General features: G+C 34.1%; 1 protein-coding gene and 1 non-coding gene across 3 annotated transcripts in view; one reads left to right on the top strand and one right to left on the bottom strand.

Annotated features, from left to right (window-relative positions):
- Positions 1–22,547, bottom strand: part of LOC145263127 (uncharacterized) — a 311,291-nt gene that overhangs the window by 60,518 nt on the left and 228,226 nt on the right. The window contains exons 2-5 of one of the 2 annotated variants that reach the window (XM_080120067.1): positions 18,747–19,012; positions 14,598–14,657; positions 5,428–6,493; positions 1,809–1,968 (exon numbers count right to left, since the gene is read on the bottom strand). In XM_080120067.1, coding sequence (XP_079976193.1) covers positions 1,809–1,968; positions 5,428–6,493; positions 14,598–14,657; positions 18,747–19,012 — 1,552 coding nt within the window. The remainder of the gene's footprint in view (positions 1–1,808; positions 1,969–5,427; positions 6,494–14,597; positions 14,658–18,746; positions 19,013–22,547) is intronic. The other variant, XM_080120068.1, reaches the window with a different exon arrangement.
- On the top strand, positions 818–890 carry Trnar-acg (transfer RNA arginine (anticodon ACG)). Its single transcript has one exon. It is a non-coding gene; the product is annotated as a tRNA-Arg (tRNA).

Genomic DNA, 22,547 nt, shown 5'->3' with positions numbered 1-22,547 from the left:
AAAACGATACTGTACCATACTGAAGCGGCACTAACCCTAAACAGGTTGAACTGGCTTCCTCCAAAAGAGGAAGTTTCATGGGAATATCAAATTCACAAACAGTCCCTAGTTCCATATACATATCCCCGTCAAAAGTTAGATTTTTGCAGCTCTTGCAGGAAGATGTCGACATCTTTTTAGATACATAGCCTGTTATTCTCAAATGGTCACCCATCTGCTACTGACCAGGCTCTATATTGCTTAACTTTGGTGACCGAATGAAAACTACTGCATCAACGTGATTATGCTATATACATGATAAAATGATAAATAATGGGATGGGTAATATTAGATATATATATAATATATGATAAATAATGGGATGGGTAATATTAGAAAGGTTGGATTTAAACTTGGGCCTCAAATATGTTTTGCTCAAAAGGGAATGAAATCTTTATGTCCGTAGAAATACGTGGAAATTCCATGGTGATTTCTACATCAATCTGTAGAATTTATTGTCAATAATAATATTCATTATCTATACCGTTAATAAAATTCTAAATGTTTATTTATGTGTGTGTGTGTGTATATATACCAATAAAACTTTTGAACGGATGCACCGAATTAAAAAATTCTTTTTTTTTTCCTGAAAGGTGTGAGTCCCTAGATTGTCCTTATCTATACATGGTTCGTAACGAACAACGCCGAGTCACATAAAAAGCTGAAATAAGGGTTTTTGGGCCGTTTCGTAAACTTGTCGAAAAAGTTACCTGCCCATGTCAACAGAATTTAGCACTGTCCGTATACAGTCGCAGTAAAATCTTTTGGCATACAGACAGGACTTGTGGCGCAATGGATAACGCGTCTGACTACGGATCAGAAGATTCCAGGTTCGAATCCTGGCAAGTTCGTAATAATTTTAACCATCATTTTATCTAACGTTTACTCATTATCCTTACCTTTAGTTAGGGTATTTTTGTTTTTTCAGTGATTTTTTTTATGCATATGGGAATTTCCTATACTCTGAGTTCACAGGGTAAGCGTTGATACTAAGACAGTATTGAGTGTACTCGATTTTGTGTTTGACTTGGCGTTGTGTGTGCCAACGCGGTGCAGCCACTAGCGAAATAATAAATATCAGTCAAAGTTAATACTATTAAATAAAAAAGAAATGATTCAGTTAAAATTGTAGTTTTAGTTAAGAGAACAATAGGATTAGATTTTGGAACAATTCATTTTAAAGTGGATAAAATTGGAATTTTGTACCTTAGCAATCATCAGATTAATCACCAATCATCATCATTGCTGATGGGAAGATCTGCTTTTTATTTTTAAAGTGTGTGAAAGTTGACAACGTACATACATACGAACATGAAATGCTGTAGCATATGTTTATATAGATGTTAAAAGTTAGCTTGAAAAGTGTCTGTAAATACAGAAATTAGATCAAAAACTGAAAAAAAAAAAAAAATAAAAAAATAAATAAATAAATAAATAAATAATAATGAATGTTTTCTTTGTTTTTTTTTCTTTTTGTTATTATTATTTTTTTTTTCGGTGGCAGTTAAAATATACCCCTCTCACAAATATCAGGCAGTGTGAAGGCACTGTAATCATTTCTACTAAGGCTCGTGGAATAATCCCTAAGGCTAAGCACAGGTACTGGGTCAAAGACAGGAGAGGCTGCCCTGCCCTTGCTGTTATACGGTTTGAAAGTCAGAAACTGCATTTCGTGCTGCCAGTAAGATGGTGATGGTGGTGGTAGCGGTGAGGACTGTGGTTTTAGTGGCATGGAGGGGGTAAAGTAGTTGAAGTTCAACACTACTGACCTATCGTCGGTTTCAGTCGCCGAATCTCGCCCAGAGTCCTGCCCGAGGGAGTGGAAGGAAGCGGAGGATGTAACGCCTCCCATATCATTTGTGGGTGTGGTGCAGCTGGTCCGGTTCGATTCCAGTGACTGACGGGCACTCGTGCTGCAACTCCAGTTACCTGCAAAGCATAGAAGAGAAGAGAGAAAAAAAAATAAGTTGTTGAAGAGATTAGAAGAAAAACCACATTAATAGAATTTTTTTTTTTTTAACTAATGAGTCATCACTTATCAAAAGACATTTTCAGCTGAATGATGAAGAATATTATGAGAGGAATGCAAATGAGGAATGGAATGAATAAAATTTGATAACTTATGAGGATGGTTTAAACAAGTACTAGTAGGAGATGCCCGGCGTTGTCCTGTCGTAAAATATGCTATTTTAATTTTCTAGCGTTCATATTTATTATTATAGAGTCAATTCTCTATCAATTATTTAATATTATGCTGTACCCAATTATTTTTAATTTAATATTATATTGTACCCAATATATAGTTGTGATTTCAAAATTAAAAAAATATGACTTAGGTGTCATCAGTAAGAATTGAAACTGAAACCAAAATTTGTAGCGTTCCAGTTCAAAGAATCAAATTATGACGAATCACCATTTTTGCTAATTGGATGATCTTATTTTGTTTTTTAATGCGAGATAATGCTGTAGCATGTTATTATATAGATATTTATAAATTAAGTGATAAATTTATATAAGTAGATGAACTAATAACATCAAAAAAGTATTTTAGTGATGGGTCTTATGTGTTGTACCTATAGTTTGAAAAAAATACAACTGAAGATTGGAGGTTACATCAGCTGAAATGTTGTGAAAATAACAATGAAGATGAGAATAGTAATTCGAATAGTACAAAAATATATAATCAGGTTTTATGTTTCCATTAAATGTATAAATGGGATTATTGGTTAAAATAAGAGATGCCCATGATCCCAGTACCTAGGTACCGAGTGTTCAGATAGGCGAATCAGTTATCTCCCTTGGCCCAATGAAGGTCTAATGTAATAGAGAGGAAATTCTCCAAAAGTAAATTGGCTGACAAGATTGGTTGGTTGTTTTTGTTTTACGGCATATCAACCTTTTTTCAGGTTATTTAATGCCGAATCTAGTTATTTTGAGGAACGATTTTTAATGGAGTATACTTTTTTTTTTTACATCAGATTCTATTTAACCCATAGTCGGGACCCTAACAGGTACTACCACTCCGGGTCAGAGTGGACATGGGAGCAATGGCAATTAAAGGGTGGCTCAACACTCCCCAAAGCCCGCAAGGTGGGGCCTCACCATCGGATATAGTTTTAGGTCATATCCAGGACCGGCTGACAAGAAGTGAATCTTTGTCCATAAGTTATATTTGATTCCTTTTAAATTTGGTAGTAAAAACAGATTATTTAAAATACGTATGCAACAAAGTAAATGTTAACATTAACTGCTTTTTTCGTGCATGATTTAAAGAGTTTATTTTTAATTAGAAAATAAATTTATCGCAAACATGCAACTGAAGATCGAATTGCACGACTTTAGTTGATGAAACAACGCAATTTTATTTTAGAACTTTTATAATTGGTAAAGTCAGACTTTTTCATCATCATCAGGAGGGCTCCTTGCCTGGACCAATGTGGCTCTTCCTCTCCAGAGTTTCCTGTCTTCCATCAGCTGCCTCAGACCTTCAGGTTCACAGTTGGCGTCGTGTGCTATGTACGTGGATCTAGGTTGTCCTTTTCTTGCGCGTCTGTGTCGTGGAGTCCATAGCAATACATCACTCGCCAATTCATGCTTGCTCCTCAGACAGTGACCAGCAAATCGTAGGAGTCTCTCCCTGATGGTATTAGATATGGCAGGTAGATTGCCATAAAGTTGCTGCTTCATGGGATGATTTTGCCAAGATATATTTAATACTATTTGCAGCATATGGGTGTATGTGCCGTCTAGTTTTCTTTCCAATCTTTTGGTGAGTGTCCAGGCTGTAGCACCGTAAACAAGGACAGACTCTACCACTGCCCTGAAGAACTGCCTTTTCAGTTTGTCAATTAGCCTTGAAGTTCATCCAATGCGGCCCATGCTTTTGAGATGCAAATTTCGATATCTCTCTCTGTGGAAACTATGTTGCTGCCCAGATATGTAAACTCAGCGACTTCTTTCAGTGTTGATCCAGCCAAAGCCCTGATCTATCCTTTCATATTGAAAGTCATAAACTTTGTCTTATCCGCATTAATGTGGAGACAATGTCATTTGCAGACTTTTCTAGCTTGCGTAACAGTGTCTGCTTCTAAAAAACACACTATATATATATATATATAGTCTGTGAAGTTTTTACCCTTTAAAACTATACAAAAAAAACATTTTTTATCATTCGTTAGAAAACCATCTAGTCAGTAAGTCATTTAATCACCTGCAATCACTGCATCAACTCGCTCTCGAATTTACTATAATACCAATAATTTATTTTTCAAGGGATCATCAGTTGTTTACCATGAAACACTGTTTCGGGGATTTAAAAACAAAACAGTATATTGCATCATGGCTCCCCAGCAGTGTTGATCAAACACCACCACCCTTAATCTTAGGAAGAAGACATGTTACAAACATTTAATCCAATTTCCTATTCTTAATTACAATTACTAACCTTTTCATACTATAAAAATGAATTTCTTACCTGTGCGATTCATCAATTTCCACATTTAAAATGGATATATTTTTTAATTTATCAGTCTTGTATTTATAAGATTAGGATTAATCCATTTAACTACTTATCACCCCCACTATGATTAGTATTTAGTATATTTACATTCTTATTTAAAATTAGATATATAAAGGTTAAAAATATTTTTACATATATACATTTTATTTATTTATTTATTTATTTTTTTTTTTTAATATAAATTTATTATATGTAATTATAAATACATTTTATACATTGCTAATATAGTTTTGGATTTCCTTTATTAATATAGTCTGGTTTACCTTAAACGATTCAAAAACATCAGGATAACGAACAAATGCTTTATTTAATTGTTTAAATATTTTATTTTTATCTCCACCTTGTTTTATCATCCTTATTACTAAACTAGAAACTCGTGGTATAAAGTCTATATATATATATATATATATATAAACGTTCAACCTCAGCGTGAGACAATGATGAAATATGAAAATAATAATTTAATAATCATTAAAAATTAAAAATTTTAAATTAGTTATAAACGTTTCGTTTCTGAATTTTTGAGATGAGGATTGATAATTTATATTATTTAAACTACTGTTCTCATCTTGAGTTTTTTTTTTTTTTGCACAATGGATTGCAAGGACCTGTGGTGTAATGAATAAAGTATTCAGTTGTAAGTGACACTCTTCTAGAGGTTGAAGGTTCAATCTTCAGTGCAGGCGATACTTATAATACAATTGCAAATTACTTAGAACATCTACCCGGTTACGGCTAACTGAACAAATTCCCCACATCAATATCGATATGGAGCGAATTTCAAAGTCATTCATGAAACGCCTTAGAATGAGAAATGAAGACGAAAAATGAAAATAATAAAAATATAAAATGAATCTTTCTTTACCCACCAGATGACGATTGCCGCTCTTCTTTTCTCCGTTTTGAGATTTCTCGTAACCGTACAGATGTCGTCCAGTCTTTCGGGAGACTCTCCCAAGGAAAGTCATACTTTTTAGCCTGTGCCCGAGGAAGCGTGTTGTTTGAGAAGTTGTAATACTGAGCACATTTCACCTCTTCATTCTTCTCCGGGGTTTTCAGAGGCTGAGTTTCTGCAATCCCCTCAGGCATACTCAACGTCTTGGCCAAACTGAAGTTGGTCTCGTCCAAGCACTCATGGCTTGTGAGCGGTGTCTTGAAAAGGTCGAGGTTCAGTGACTGCCTTTGTGGCCGGTGGCTGCCACCGATAAAATTCTTTATCTTGTCACCGATTAGACTTGAGCGTTTCTGATAGCGTCGGAAGCTGCCCGAAGTTAGAGACAAGTTGTCGTCCAGACTGAAATGTTCCTCTGAGTTATCGACATGAATTGACTTGCGGTCAGCTAGCTTTGAGCCCCGATCAATCTTCTGGTATTTCGACCGTGTGCACCTTGGCAGGGACCGTGATCTGTTGCAGGAGATAAACTTGGAGAAGAAGGACTGCTTTGCGAGGTTCTCCCACTCGGTTTTCTCCTCCATCTTCGCATCAATCTCGTCAAAGTACTTGGCAAACGTTTCATCTCGTCCATTAAGTGGGCCGATATCGTTAAAGCTATACGTCCGGGGATGTTTCCGAGGCTGAATCTTATCAGAGCATTTCTTTCGACTTTCAAAGTCCCGTATTTCTTGCATTATACTTTCTGGCAGGCCGGATATTGAGCGTCTCCTGGTGCAGCGAGAAGACAAGGCGTTGTTTTCAAGCTCACGCAGGGAACGTCGGAATAAACACATCCTCTCAAATCCGGCCCCGGAAGTGTCAATCGAGACTAAAATCGAAGGCTGAGACTGTGATAAGCGATGCTGGTCATCGTAACAGGAAGTTGACTCATCATCTTCTTCGTCAACATCAAAGTTAAGCTGGTCGAATGAATGCACCGTCTGCGAGCGATGTGGTTCTTTTAACGTCTTGTAACACTTGTTAAAATTGAGAGGTGCATGCTGAAATAAAAAAAAAAATAAAGGACATTAGTTTTTGTGCATTGAAATAATACGCATAATACATGTGTATGGTGAAAATATTCAATAGTTTGTGAATACATAAAAAGAGTTGTGATTTCTTTGTAAAGTTGCAGTATACATAACAACCAATAAATTTTATATATATATATATATATTAGTGATGGGACGATTCTAATATTTTTCCCCCCTGATTCTGATACAATTACCGATTCTGAACTAAATTTCTGATTCCGATTCTTTATAAATCTCTAAATGTTTAACTATAGAGTTGTTATTTTCCTTGATTTCTGACCCCCGCCCCCAAAAAAAAACAACACATGTTAAATATGCAGATATTTTCCTAAACGTAAAAAATGAACTTGTGGAGGATGATCTATAGATTTTAGCTTTACTTACAGTTTAAAATCAATAAATATTTATTATTTTATCATTATTACCAGCAATGGAAGATTTTACTTTAAACAAAATTAAATAATAAAAAGACAAAAAATTTGTTGATTATCCGATTCCGATTAACCGTCCCAACACTAATATACATACAAGTGGAAGGGATCATCGTAACATACGCTTAAATATGATATTTTAATTTGTCCAGATTTCGTATATATTATTATAGAGTCGTGATTTCAAAAGTAAAAACAAAAAGTATTAGGGTGCCATCAGCTAGAATCAAAACCGAAAGCAAAACTGTAGCTTTCAAAGCTGGTGACGTTACCACTGTACCAACATGACACGCATATGAACTGATTAAAAATTAAAAATAAACTAGGATGAATGTACAAAATGTGTAACGATTTTTTCAATTTTGCCCCATTCTTGACCCCCTTAAAAACTATTTTAAGCTTGTTATATATAGTATGATATATAAGATTGTATATGGTCTTTAACATAGTGTTGAGATTAAAGGGTATATGTATTAGGGTTAAATTGGGGGTGAATTGTTGCTGCGTGGTAATTTATTTTAACAGTTTGTGGGGTGTCTATTTTCTATGGAGTGGTATTTTTGATTGGTGCAACCTAAACGGCAAATGGCGGCTCTAAAATCGCTCATAATTTTTTTTTTGGGGGGGCGGGTATGTAAGGTTGTAAAATTGAAGGGTACTCTGTGGCAATATATTTCTAAGTTTCTTCTGTTATGATATAGGGAGTATGATTATAAGGGGGCGGTCGGAGATTAGGATGGCAATGAGTATGAGTGTGTTTAATTTGATACAAAAGGTTAAGGATACATATAGATGGCAAAGTGGAGGAGTAAGGAAACCATCACTACTTATGAGAGTGGTAATAATATACCAAATAATAGTAGGGTAATTATAATAGTACGAAAGATAATAATAATGAAAATTATAATAATAAAGATGAAAATAAAATAGAAGTAAAATTGAAGATAAAAATAAAGATAAAAACAAAAATAAAGATAAACATTAAAAATAAACATTAAAGATAATATTACCAATAGTTGTGATAAAAGTAAAGTCAAAGTTAATGTTAATAACAGTGAAAATGAAGATAATGGTAGCGGTTATGGTAGCAATGACGGGGATAATAACAGGGATAATAATAATAATAACAGCAATTATAATGATGATTATAATAATAATAATAATAATAATAATAATAATAATAGCGGTAAAAACAAGACAGTAATAATAATGATAATAATAAAGATAGTAGTAACAATATTACTACCACTACCTCCAACATCACCACCACTGCTACTACTACTAATAATAATGAAAATACTGTTAATAATAATTATTAGGGTTCGTAAAAGAAAGGGATACAGACAAATGGGGGGGGGGGTCAGAGTAGCAGGAAATGGAGTTGAGGAGTGAATGGTAAGTGGTCCCCGTAAAAAATAAAGTAAAATAAAAGAATATCTATAATATAAAGCTGAATGTGTGTGTGTGTGTGTGTCTGGTCACGAATAGGCTCCTATATGGTTGACTATTTTAAAAAACTAATTACATATAATGATAGAAGATACATCGAGACACAGGAGTGGATATGTTTGATCCTGCAGAATGGTGGTTCATTAAAATTGTGGGTTCTGCGTTCGCGCCTGGTTCACAAAGTATGGAAATAAAAAATTTAAAAAAAAAAAAAAAAAACGTTTACAAGTGTTTTTGATATAGATGTACATAATAATACTTTGATAAGTATGTTTTAACTTAAATAAGGATGGTATAATAAAATTGTGGGGTCTGCGTTTGTGCTTGGCCTCCATAGAATGGAAATAGGCACAAACTTTAATAAAGACTTTTCATATATATCTGCGTAAGTATACTTTGAGAATTATGTTTCAGTTTGAAGAAATATGGTATAATAAAATTGTGGGATGCTCGTTCGGACCTGACCTCCATAGAATGGAAATATGTCACAAAGTTTAACAAGGTTTTTTTAATATAGATCCACAGAATATTGTGATAAGTGTTTCAGTGTGAACAGGTATGTATAATAAATTATGGGGTTTATCTATTTTATTTTTATTTTCATCATATTTTGCTTTGGTTTGGATACCCCCAAATTCGAAGCTATCTCTTTACAACCCTTCCTTTTCATAACCTATCATACTTTCATAAATCAGAGTCCATTTTCTGTAGGCTGATTTTAAACCCAGTCAACGAAGGGTACTTTTGCTAGTATATATATATATATATATATATATATATATTGGAATTGAACTTTCTCTTTTCCTCTTACACATTAAGCTATATATATACACACACACACACACACACACCAGGTTAAAGGTATTCAAGAGTGATGACTAATGAATTTAATAAGGTTATTAAGAGTGCTCAATAAAAGAAGAGCAAGATATATTTTTATTAATATAAACAAATTTATATGGTCACAACACTGGACATGCTAATATTTTGGACAAATGATCAGTTAAAACCAGAATTCCTCATCAGGCAACTTAATAAATCATTGCATTCCACAGAAGAAACCAGTCCTAGGGATGAGCCATTTCGGCATCACCGATTCGGCTCAGTAGATTCGACAGAGGGACAATTTGGCGTTGACTATGCTGATCAGCATTTTTATAAAGATTTTATAATTTTGTTTAAAAATATTATGGAAAACAATTATTTTAACTGTTTTTAAGAAAAGTCACGCTTTTTCATGAATTATTTTCTAATTAATTTTTTAAGGATTAAAAAAAATTAAAAATATTTTTTAAGCTCTCTTTTTAATTAAGAAAAACAATATGAAAATATAACCTCGTTGTTGACAACTGAGTGTTGTCTATTTTTTGTTGTATTTTAAATAAAACACGGTTATTTTTAAGTTTTTTCCTTTTTTTTTTATTTTATTTCAATTTTATTCAAAGAAAAAATATCTTCATTTACTGAATTAATTTGAAAAATATAAAAAAAAAAAAAAACTGACTAAACTGACGAAGCGCCGTTTTGACGCCGAATCGGCTGCACCAGATTGGGCAATGCCAAAACCTACCAAACCCCTTTTCTATAGACTTTTGAGGCATAAGGGAAGTAATTCCTTGATTTACTCCCCTTCAGTTAGTACATAAAATAACTGTTAAAAAAAACTCCTGACGAAATATATGTGCCAATTTAAGGTCAAAGAATGAATAATTTTTTCTGAATTTTAGATATTATTCATCAGAGGTAATGCCAATCAAGAATATATCAACTTTGTGGAGGTTTATTTTGTAGTTTTAGAGCTTTAGCTGGACATACAAACATACACACAGACAACTGCTCTTAATATAATAGACAGGAGTGGTTCACAATGAGTACTTGCTTACACTGGATTCGAAGATGACCATATTGTAGTCTGCAGGGAAGCGGTCCTACAGCAATGTGTTCCACAGACAGGAGAACTTTGCAAAGACACTTAGTCCATAGAAATTTCTCTTAATATTAAAGACATGGAAGAAGAAAGGAAAGCCTTTGTGTTGCAGAAACAAATTTTTAGTGAGAATGTCTTATGGTGAGAAATCAGGGATTGCCATTATCAGTTGAGCATATTTCATGGAAATAAATGATGGGAGAGAGAGAGATAGAGGGATGGGGAAGAAAAGCGAGATGGAGAGAGGGAGAGGGACAGAGATGGAGAGAGACAGAGATGGAGAGAGGAAGAAAGACAGAAAGGGAGAGAAACAGAGAGGGAGACAGAGAGGGAGAAAAAGAGGGAGAGAGACAGAGAGGGAGAGAGACAGAGAGGGAGAGAGAAAGAGACTTAACATTTCTTCTGTCTGTGAGAAAAGGGATGTAAGGAAGTGAACAGATCATCCTTCAATAGATTCTGGAGTCAATTTTGAATTCGTCTAGATAACAGATGTAACAGAGCTGTTCGCGCTCATAGAAGCAGCAGCAACAGCCGTGTAACACATTTGCAAACGACCGAGCCAGTGCGCAAAGTGACGTCATAGCAGAAGAAGAGATGAGAAAGAAATGCAGAGAAAAAAAAAAAAAAGGACACGTGAACGGCAAGCGATGAGGACACACATGAGTGACAAAGGACCAACAAGGTGTGCTGGCATAAGATGAACGTGTGGTTAGGTGAGAGGCTTTTAAAACAGCATGTTGGATATGGCAGAGTTTTCGATAAGCACATATCGATGCGAGAGGAACTGTAAAACAAAAAATATGCACTTGTGTTGTTGGAATGTAATGGCAATAAATGCCTTTTGTTTGTTTCTTTGCGACTGAATCTGCAGACAACGTGTTGGGTCCTGATTGTTAAATGTAACAACACCATTAAAGAACATGGAATGACCATGGCAAGTGCTCGTCTGAGCTCCAATCTACCGTTTCTCCCTCTGCAAAACATTCACAAAAAACACTCGACTAACTATAACCACTGACAACAATTTACACCACTCTATCTGTACCTAAATCTAAATGCACATTCCATGAATAAAGTTTCTTTTCTAGAACTACCCGCCTGTTAAACTGTACCACTGGACTGTTTTCCAGCTCACTACAACATGATAGTTTTCAAGTTTAATGTAAGCAAGTTCTTTGTTAGGCTGTCCTCTTAAATAATAAAATTCTACCCAATTCTACCATTACGCTGTTGTCTCACTCATTAACTCTCAATCTAGTAGTGTTCAGGCCTTGATAAGCGGTGACTCACTTTGTAAAGAAAAAAAATCTATAATATGGATTTTCACGAGATCAGTATCGTTTTGAAGCTCGACCCTTTGGACGACAAATATTGAAAAATTGGCTAAAAACATTAATTCCTTCACCCTAAACTAGGCACTTTTTTAAAAGGAGGGGTCGCTTTTCTCGACGATATTTTCGAAAGTCATCCCCTTTTTTCGACTGACTAGCCTCAATTTAAACCTTTGTCACTTACGGTTTGGTGATGGACGAAACAGCAAAGATGTCACATTGTTTTTTTTTTTTATTATTCATGTTCCTTTTCTCCTTCGCAATACGGGTTCAAGCCTGCCTGCCTGCCTACTATCACATTTTTTTTTTTTTTTTTGCTCAACACACACCTACAAACACTCGGGCAACGCCGGGCACCAAAGCTAGTATTTATATAAGAAGTAATGTTGAATCTGCATGGTAGTCAGAGACAAAAGAGCCTAATTCTAATTTTTTCCCTCCTTTTCTTCAACACTAATTTTTTCTCCCATTTTTTCCAACCCTTTAATTTTTATCTCCCTTTTTTCCAACCCTTTAATTTTTATCTCCCTTTTTTCCAACACTTTAATTTTTATCTCCCTTTTTTCAAACCCTTTAATTTTTATCTTCCTTTTTTCCAACCCTTTAATTTTTATCTCCCTTTTTTCCAACCCTTTAATTTTTTTCTCCCTTTTTTCCAACACTTTAATTTTTATCTTCCTTTTTTCCAACACTTTAATTTTTATCTTCCTTTTTTCAAACACTTTAATTTTTATCTCCCTTTTTTCCAACCCTTTAATTTTTATCTCCCTTTTTTCCAACCCTTTAATTTTTATCTTCCTTTTTTCCAACCCTTTAATTTTTATCTTCCTTTTTTCCAACCCTTTAATTTTTATCTTCCTTTTTTCCAACCCTTTAATTTTTATCTTCCTTTTTTCCAACACTTTAATTTTTTTCTCCTCTTTTTCCAACACTTTTATTTTTTTCTCCCATTTTTTCCAACACTTTAATTTTTTTCTCCCCTTTTTCCAACACTTTAATTTTTTTCTCCCATTTTTTCCAACACTTTAATTTTTTCTCCCATTTTTTCCAACACTTTAATTTTTTCTCCCATTTTTTCCAACACTTATGCTTGACTTGATTTTTTAATCGGCCATGAACTTTGCCAATCTTATATTGTTTTATTGCCGTTTGATCTGACAACTTTACTCAATACAGGTCTTATTTTACTCTTATTCGACCAAAAAGAAGCATATTGCCACTTTGGCAAAAAGGAATTACTATTTTGGATTATGCATGTAGGGAGTTGAGCAGCAAGAGGTCTGTTCACATTACATTTAAACATGCATGCTAGTACAGTTAGGGAAGCAGGGAGTAAATTCCAAAATCTAGCAGTTCGAGGCAAGAAGCTATTAAAATAGAAGAATTTCCAGCACCTCTGTACGTCTACAGTAAACAGTGTAAATTGTTGTCAGTGGTTGTAGTTAGTCGAGTGTTTGTTGTGAATGTTTTGCAGAGGGGGGGTGCAGCTAATCTAATTTGTCAGAAGGTATGTGTACTGTTGCCGTTACGTTTTAACTGCGTCATTACACTTCAAACCTCTCGGACCCACACTCTGTCTGGTACCGTCGCAAAGAATCAAACAACTAAAACAGGAAAAAAATTAAAATCCGACTCCGCATTTTTTAAAATGCAAATGAAATGCATTTATTTGTGGTTATTCCAACACAACGCATTTCATTATATTTCCAAACTCCTTTTGCGCACAAATGTGCTTTTTAAAAGTCTTTGTGTCGCCGCCACCTGATGCTGGCACAAGCCAGTGCTTGCTTGCCTTCGTGTTTACACGTCCATCTTTCCTTTCACCTTTTTCCTTGTGATTCAAACTCACACACACTAATTTGCATACATGCTTTAACTGCTGCTGCTAATATTTTCACTAGCCAGCTACTCTACAGCTGCTGCTGATTTTCTCTCGTATGCTTATATGTGCTCTGTTACATATGCAAGTCAAGAGGGTACAAGTGCAATGAGTTCACAAATATACAGAAGTCTTTTGAAAACTAGATAACGATGATGGGAATATTTTTATTGATTTTGTAATTTTCAGTTGAGCATCTGTTTAAACCTAAACGTTTCATTTTGTTATTTTTATTACACAGATTGCAACGTGTGAAGTTTGACAGAGGCAACAGACAACAGAATAAGAAAGAAAGAGTAGAACATAGCGAGAGAGCGAAAATGATTGCTGCGGTTTGACAGAGGCAAGGGACAAGACAATGGGGAAAGAAAAGTAGGACAAAGTGAGAGAAAAAATGATTACTGAGGTTTGATAGAGGCAAGAGACAACGCAATGAAAAAGAAACAACACAATGAGAAAGAAAGACTAGGACATAGAGAGAGAGAGAGAGAGAGAGAGAGAGAGGGAGAGAGAGAGAGGGAGAGAATGATTACTGCTGTTTTACAGAGGCAAAAGACAACACAAAAAAAAAAAAAAGAGTAGGACACAGTGAAAGAGAGACAATGATTACTGAGGTTTGACAGAAGCAGGAGACAACACAATAAAAAAGAAACAACATAATGAGAAAGAAAGAGTACAACAGAGTGAGAGAGGGAAAATGATTGCTGCTGTTTGACAGATGCAGGGGTCAAGACAATGGGAAAGAAAAGTAGAACATAGTGATAGCAAAAATGATTACTGAGGTCTAACAGAGGCCGGAGACAACACAATGAAAAAGAAAGAGTAGGATATAGTGAGAGAGAGAGAAAATGATTACTGAGGTTTGACAGAGGTAGGGGAGACAATTCTTATTACTGTGAGTCAAGGTAAAAGAATGGAGAGCACAACAAGTTTGAGAGGACATAACAAACCAAATGGGACTTGGGTTACCGAAGGTTGACATTGGACAACACAATGCGAGGTAGACAAGTACATGTCTAATAGTACTTGTCGCTAGGGCGTGCATTTCACTCACCTCACGGGTGACAGGTGTGCGACGCGGAGTCACACGCCTGACATTTTCATATAAGTACCACTGAAATCATATAGCAACAAAAATATAAGGTTTAAGATTTTAAAAAGTCTGTAATTTAATTGACATTATATATATATATATATATATATATATATATATATATATGTGTATATATATATGTATATATATAAATAAAAGATAAATTGTGAGTAAAAAAGTCATTAACTTTTGTTTTTAAATCTGAATTTATCTCTAGTTTATTTCAGCTTATTAGTAAGCTTATGAGTAGCATTCAAATATTTAATAGGTTTAAGCTCAATAGATAACCCTTAGAATCAAACAGAGCTAATATATTGTGACTAAGAAGAATGCAAAATTATGACATTCATTATTTTGCAGAGCATTATCATTTTAAAATAATGAATATGCTATGGATTTGCATTCTACTTATATCGAGTACAGGGTGGAATGAGAAAAATGTCTTAAAAAAGCAAAAAACACTACAGCTTTATTTTAAAACTTTTATTGAAAAAAATCAATTCAGGTAACTTGATTATGTAATAGAGCTGACATCTATTCAATGTAGCCGCCTTCAGCCTCAATCACCGCCTCGATATGGGTTCAGAACTCGGAGAATGCTGGTGGGAGCTCGGTGAATGGCGGTGATCAGGCTGGCCAGTGTATTGTAGGAGGTCATGTTGGTGATGTTCTCGACATGTGACCAAACAAAGTCCAGCTGCTGCCACACTCGAGGTCTGCCAGACACAACTTGATTGCCCCAGGGGATCACCACACTCTTCAGCACATCCAGGTACACTTTGGTGTTGACTTTCAAGCCGACTTTGAAGATGTGAGGTGGCATGATGTGGCCCTCCCTTGAAACCACACCAAAGACCATAACCGTGACTGGAAACTTTGTTTTCATCACCCTGAGCATGTCCCTATTATTCGTAGCAATCCAGTGGTGCATTTTGAGGGTGCTGGCAATGGTCCTGTTGTCATAACTTGGATTGGTAGAGAGCATGAGTTGTACAGTGGCACATCTCCAATCTCGCTTGTTTAACATTGTATCACTTTCAGACATGATAGAAGGCTCCTATCGCTCTTGGGATTTGTACACAACTGACCAACTAGTAGATGGTCTGCAACAAAAAAAGGCAAAAAAAAAAAGGCAAAAAAAGAAAGAAAAGGACAAAAGAAAAAGAAAGCCAATTTTCATCAAACGGAAATGGAATCATATCGTCTTTCCTAGAGCGACAATTTTATCGTTCCACCCTGTGAACTGACTTATTAGGCAAAAGTTATTAACTGTTGACTAAGAATGAGGGCTTTATGTTTAATCGATGACTGAATATGGTTAACTTTGTGCTCATTTTTGCATTAAATACTAATTCCCATTAATCCTAACTTTGCATCACACGAATACCATAATACTTAGTTCGCTGCACCTCATCATAAAGGTTCATGCAAAATTACAGCCAGATTGACCCAGTAGTTTGGAGAAAAAGTGGAACGGACGGATAAACTAAGAGAAATATATAATTAATATACATCTATATGAAGAGATGAAAGAAGAACAAACCAAATTACATGTTCATCAACGTTTAATCTTTATTTCAAGACTTTCTTGGGATGAAATAAAGAGGAAACATTGATGAACATATAATTTGGTTTGTTTCTTTTTCCTCTCTTCATTACAACAAAATATTATTTCCACATTTTTATATACGAGAAGAAACGGCAGAGCGTTTCAGATGCATAAACTGTGTAGGTTGTGTAAAATGGTATTTTTAAAAGTTTTTTAAGGTAAACATTTGATGAGTACGCGACTAAATATGCAGCAATAACATAATTTTGCAGACTTGTTAGTCGCAATACAAAACAATACTGCAATGGATATCTTGACAACAATGGAGAAAACTTGATATTTGGAACTTGGAAAATTGTTATATTACACTATATATGCTCTGGAACCCAATAAAAAGGCATTCATTGTGTTTGGATTTTTTTTCCAAATTTATATTAAAAAACCTTTTCATTATAAAAAACTTTATGAAAAAGATTTTTTTATTTCAAGTATTTTTGGTATATACAAAACAAGTATGTCTCAAGTAAATGATTAACCTATATAATATATATATATATATATATATATATATATATATATATATATAGTAGGACAACAAGAGTATGAAATGAAGACTCAAAACTATATATTGGTAGATACAGACTGGATCATTTATTTAATAATGGAATACAGGCAAAATTTGGGGGATAGAAGGGATTCTTTATGCCATGGCATTTCGAAGCCTAATGCTTCTCATCAGAAGAGTAGAGAAGGTGCTAGGTTGCATGGGGAAGATGCGGCATCTAGTGTAAGGTTCATTAGGGATGAAAGAGATTAAGAGAACCTTACGCTAGATGCCGCATCTTCCCCATGCTATCTAGAACCTTCTCTACTCTTCTGATGAGAAGCATTAGGCTTCGAAATGCCCTGGCATAAAGAGTCCCTTCTATCCCGCAAATTTTGCCCGTATTTCATTATTAAATAAATGATCCATTCTATATCTACCAATATATAGTTTCGTGTCTTCATTTCATACTCTTGTTGTCCTACTGTATAAGCTCCAATAATTATTGTTGAGCTTGACATTATCCAGATAAGTCTCCTTTGTGGAATTGAACTTTCTCTTTTATTTTTAAATTAAGCTATATATATATATATATATTTGTAGTCATCAACATGCAGTCCTGTTTCGTTGTATCACAACTCATCAGTGCCGCTAGACTAGCACCTCTTCCAAGCCAAGGATTGAACCTAGAACCATCACCTTGACAGTCAGCAGTTCTATCGATCAACCCACGGGAGTGGCGCCCGTAATATATATATAAGAAATTTGATGATGAAAATAAAGATTGAATAAAGCACAATATTCATAGAGCCATCAAAAATTCAAACAAGGAATTGTAATAAAGAAAAATCCTTCACTCATGGATGTTCAAAAAAAAAAGCTTATTTCATCAGAGGATAAACATTAAAAAAAAAAATGTATCAGTGGTAAACATAAATGTGAAAATATAGAAAACTTTTTTGTGGATAATAATCAATAAAATATTAAAAAAAAAAATCAATCAATTAACTGATTAACTTACTTGATCAATTAATTAATGAAATTGTAATCCATGAGGCCCAAAAATAAGAATCTAGAATGCAGGTGGGAATAGATTATAATGCAATCCAAAAAAATACAGTTAAATTTAATAATAAAAAAAAATCAAACTATCAATGAAGTTGTACTCAATAAGGTCCACAATGAAGAAAGTGCAAAGTTAAAAAAGTCTGCATCTGTGCAGCGGGAGGAAAGCCAGAGAAAGAAGCATAAAAGCAAAATCCAGAAATTATTTTCAGAAATGTTTTGCTAAAATACTAGGAGTAAAAAACGTTCGTTTCATGTTTTACAAAACAAATACTGCAATTTAAAGATATTTTCGATTTCATATTAAGGCATTTTGATCTGATAGCAAAAAAATTGAAACGATAAGCATGTCAGGGTTAGATTAAATTGCCATGGGTGGGACTCCGACTGGCAAGGACGAGCGGTGCCCCGGACTCCGACTGGCAAGGACGAGCGGTGCCCCGGACTCCGACTGGCAAGGACGAGCGGTGCCCCGGACTCCGACTGGCAAGGACGAGCGGTGCCCCGGACTCCGACTGGCAAGGACGAGCGGTGCCCCGGACTCCGACTGGCAAGGACGAGCGGTGCCCCGGACTCCGACTGGCAAGGACGAGCGGTGCCCCGGACTCCGACTGGCAAGGACGAGCGGTGCCCCGGACTCCGACTGGCAAGGACGAGTGGTGCCCCGGAATCCGATTGGCAAGGACGATATATTTTTTTTCTACTCTACACCTCTCATTTACAAATACGTAAGTACAGCGATTATATTAGCAGCAGAGACAGTCAACCAGTGTTTTTTTCAATTGACCACTCGTTATTTATCCCCTCCTCCCTTTTTAATAATCTACACAAAATCAGATTTGATGATTCGATCAGAACCATGCTAGTCGATGTGCCTTCACGGATCAGTAGTATCGACCTCCTTTGTGTTTCGTGTTTATTCTAATCCAAATAAATCTTAAGTTAACCTTACCTTTCTGGACATGTTGAAATCTGGAGTTGAAATATTGATGTCCTTGATAACAACAGGCCACAACTTGAACATGGTCGATCCACTCCAACCATCTTTCCGGATTCCATCCAGACTGCTGAGACCAACCGATGGTGAAACTTCCGCAGTAGAGTACAACTCTCGGACACATTGGGGACGGGTTCCTGATGTGAACAAGTTGCAGTCGTAACCATGTTTAGCATCGAAAGGTTCGCGGCCTTCATGAAAACGCTTCAGATCTCCGGATGCTGAAAAAAAAAAACAAACAAACAATATATAATAATTAAGGTTTATTTTTATATTTTTTTCATGTATTTTGATAATTAATTAACTAATTATTAATAATTTTGTAACAACTGCTAGGCATTTTACTTAAATCAATAAATGATAAAATAAAAATGAAAATAATAATAAAAAAAAAAACTACTGGGAAATGCCGAGTAGGTACAACTAACACACACAATTAAGCTACACAGAATCTTCTGCGTTTCATTCCCATAGGGAATCGTCAGGCTCATAGAATTTGTGTTATTTTTTATATATACATGTGGTAATGATTTCAAAATAATGAATACGTTATAAATTTGCATTCTATGAGGTTGATGCAAAAATAATGTCGTTTTTGACGGTCAACTATATATAAAAACGGCAATATTTTTGCACCAACATTATAGTTTATATATAAGAAATTTAATGATGAAACTGAAGATTGAATAAATTGTAATATTCATGGAGCCTTCAAAAATTCGAACAAGGAATTATAATAAAGAAAAATCCCTAACCCGACAATTCCCTATGGTAATGAAACATGGAAAATTTTGCATAGCTTAATTGCCATGTACTTTCTTAATTTACTGCCTAGTTGTACACACGTATTGAGTTCAGTTGCAGTAAATATTGAAAATTGATACATAAAATAATGCATCTGCTTATAGCATTTTTGTGTAGATGCATCAAATAATATTTGATACATCTACATATATATTGTTTTTATAATAATAATAAGATGGAAAGACCAAGGAAAGAAAGCACCAGCCAGACCTCCATTGGATGAGTGCAAAGAGGACCAAGACCTTGGGAAGGCTTATTGCCACCCAAATTCCAGTGAAGATCAATGATTACTGCCAACGACTGTTATGATAATGCAAATTCATCTGCAATGATTATTGAAGGAGGTGGAGAGTACTGAAAATCTAGAGAGACTTGTTGTCACTTGGACTACAGAGAACACTACAAGTCGTTCTCAAAGAGAAATCTTTGATGATGGCCTGTGTGACTACTACTACTAGTACTAGTACTACTACTACTACTACTTCTACTAATAATAATAATAATTATTATTATTAATTTACTTGTCCGACGTCCGGTGTCACAAAATAAAAATATCATCATCGCAAACATTAATTAATGAGAAACGAATTACCTCCCTTTACAGTTGCTCTTTATCAGTTAAAAATCATAAAAAAACTATTTCCTCTCCAAAAATTTAAAAAAACAAAAAAAAACAAAACAAAAAAAACATGACTGTTTACGGTTTCAAATTGGCTATTTTATTTTATTATAATAATAATAATAATAATAATAATAATAATAATAATAATAATAATAATAATAATAATAATAATAATAATAAAAAAACTTATGCTGAGGAGACTGAGTTTTTTTTTTTTTATCAGAGATTCTTTTTAAAATTAAAAAAAAATGTGCTAGTGAATCGACATCTGTTCCTTTATAATTTATATAGAAAAATTATTCAGAAAAACAAAAATAAAATGTGTTGTGTGTTGAATTTTCACTGAAAAAAAAATCTACATTAAAAAAAAATCAATTCTTTTGAGCTTTTTAGGTTAAAAAATAATTTACTAAAAAAATGTTTTAAATTCGTCGTTATTTGTTTTATTTTATTTTTATTCATTTTATTTATGTGTTTTAAAAATTTTCAACTACCGTGGAATATCCACATGTTCTGCTTATTATTATTATTATTATTATTATTATTATTATTATTATTATTAAGTAACTTTCTGTGTGTGTGCGAAACAGTCTATCAAACTACTCTGTCAATTTTTGGTCTACAGAAATCACAAGTTCCTAATAAATGCAACTTTCCGTCTATTGCACGAACTGTGTCGAAACATTTAGAACAAGGATAGGATGAATCCTTTATTAATCGATATAAATCGTTAATTTTAATCAACATGATTTTCATCAAATTTTTTTTTTCATAAAAATTTCGTTGATCACAACATTGGAGTAAATATATAAGAAACTGAAATATCATGGTTTGACAGAAAAGATTACGTGTATTGAAAAAAATGTGAGCGGCGTAAGGTGTAGATATTTACTCCTGGTAGATAGGAAGTCAAACTAACACCGATTGATTGAAAAAAAAAAAAAAAAATGACAGATAAATATTCTTTTTAGGCCCCTCTCCTTACCTCAGAAGGCGCAGGCAAAAGTACTTTTATTTAACCGTTAAATTTTGAATTTGTCAGCGAGAAAGTGTCTGAGAAAGTAGTTCTTATTGTTTTATCTTAGTAATCCCGAATGAACCCTCAGGTCAATTTATGATATCTCTGAAAAAAAAATTGTGTGTGCGTTTTATTTATTTATTTAAACATATCACCATTATTAACTTATAACTAGAACTATAACAGCAGCATATTCTTTTCCTTGTTTTGATTCTCAGGTATATATCCATTGATATATTATATGTTTTTTTTTGGGTTTGTATTATTGTACACATAGATTCGAAAAAGTTGTCAAAAAACAAATATATAACAAATAAATGTTATCAAAGGCAAGATAAGTTACTTTTCTGCCAAACTGGATATATTTTTTGTGTTTTTATTCAACGTAACATGTTTATTCAGCTGGAAAAACATACAGTGTTTACCGATGTATTCGAAAATTCAAGATGGCGTCTGATTCTCTCTTTAACACGGTAAGTTTGGGAAAAGGTGTTATAAATAAAAAACTATACAAAATACTATTAAAAACCCGCCGACTATATGTCAACCTCAACCTATGTCACGGTAACATATATTGAGCGAGTTTTTAGCAGTATTTTATCCGGTTTTTTATTTATAACATCTTTTCCCAAACTTACCGTGTTAAAGAGAGAATCAGACGCCATCTTGAATGTTCCAATACATCGGTAAACACTGTATAGTTTTCGAGCTGAATAAACACGTTACATTGAATAAAAACACGAAAAATATATCCAATTTGGTAGAAAAGTAACTTATCTTGCCTTTGATAACATTTATTTGTTATATATTTGTTTTTTGACAACTTTTTCGAATCTATGTGTACAGTAATACAAACCCGTTTTTTTTTTATTATTATCTAGAGTGATGTTCTCGGTTGATTAATTATGTCTAACTGTGTAGCAATAGTGTAGCATATATACTCGAGAGTCGAAACAATGAAAAAGAATATGCTGTTGTCATAGCCCTTCTTATAACTTTTCCTTCCAAATTATTAAATCATGATTTTCTGTAATATTCTCACTTATGTTGACCCGGAAACGACCTTCTTTAGTCAACAGAAAAGGGGGGGGGGTCATCTTCCATCCTGATAATACTTGTCCTCACACGGCACTTACTGACCTAGATCAAACGCAAATTTCTTCAAGTAAATTTTTTGAGGAAATCCAATGGTAATAAGTTTGTATTTTGATTTTATTATCAATTCACTGCTTATCAAGGCAAATAGCAACTCGAGGATAAGTGTTAATGAGACGAGAATGACTGCCAGCCGAAAGATGAGGAACACTATACG

This window comes from Euprymna scolopes, chromosome 38 (genome assembly GCF_053919585.1).
Source record: "Euprymna scolopes isolate OS-2025 chromosome 38, ASM5391958v1, whole genome shotgun sequence".
Classification (NCBI taxonomy): Eukaryota; Metazoa; Mollusca; class Cephalopoda; order Sepiida; family Sepiolidae; genus Euprymna; species Euprymna scolopes.
This window is presented reverse-complemented; position numbering and strand designations above follow the sequence as displayed.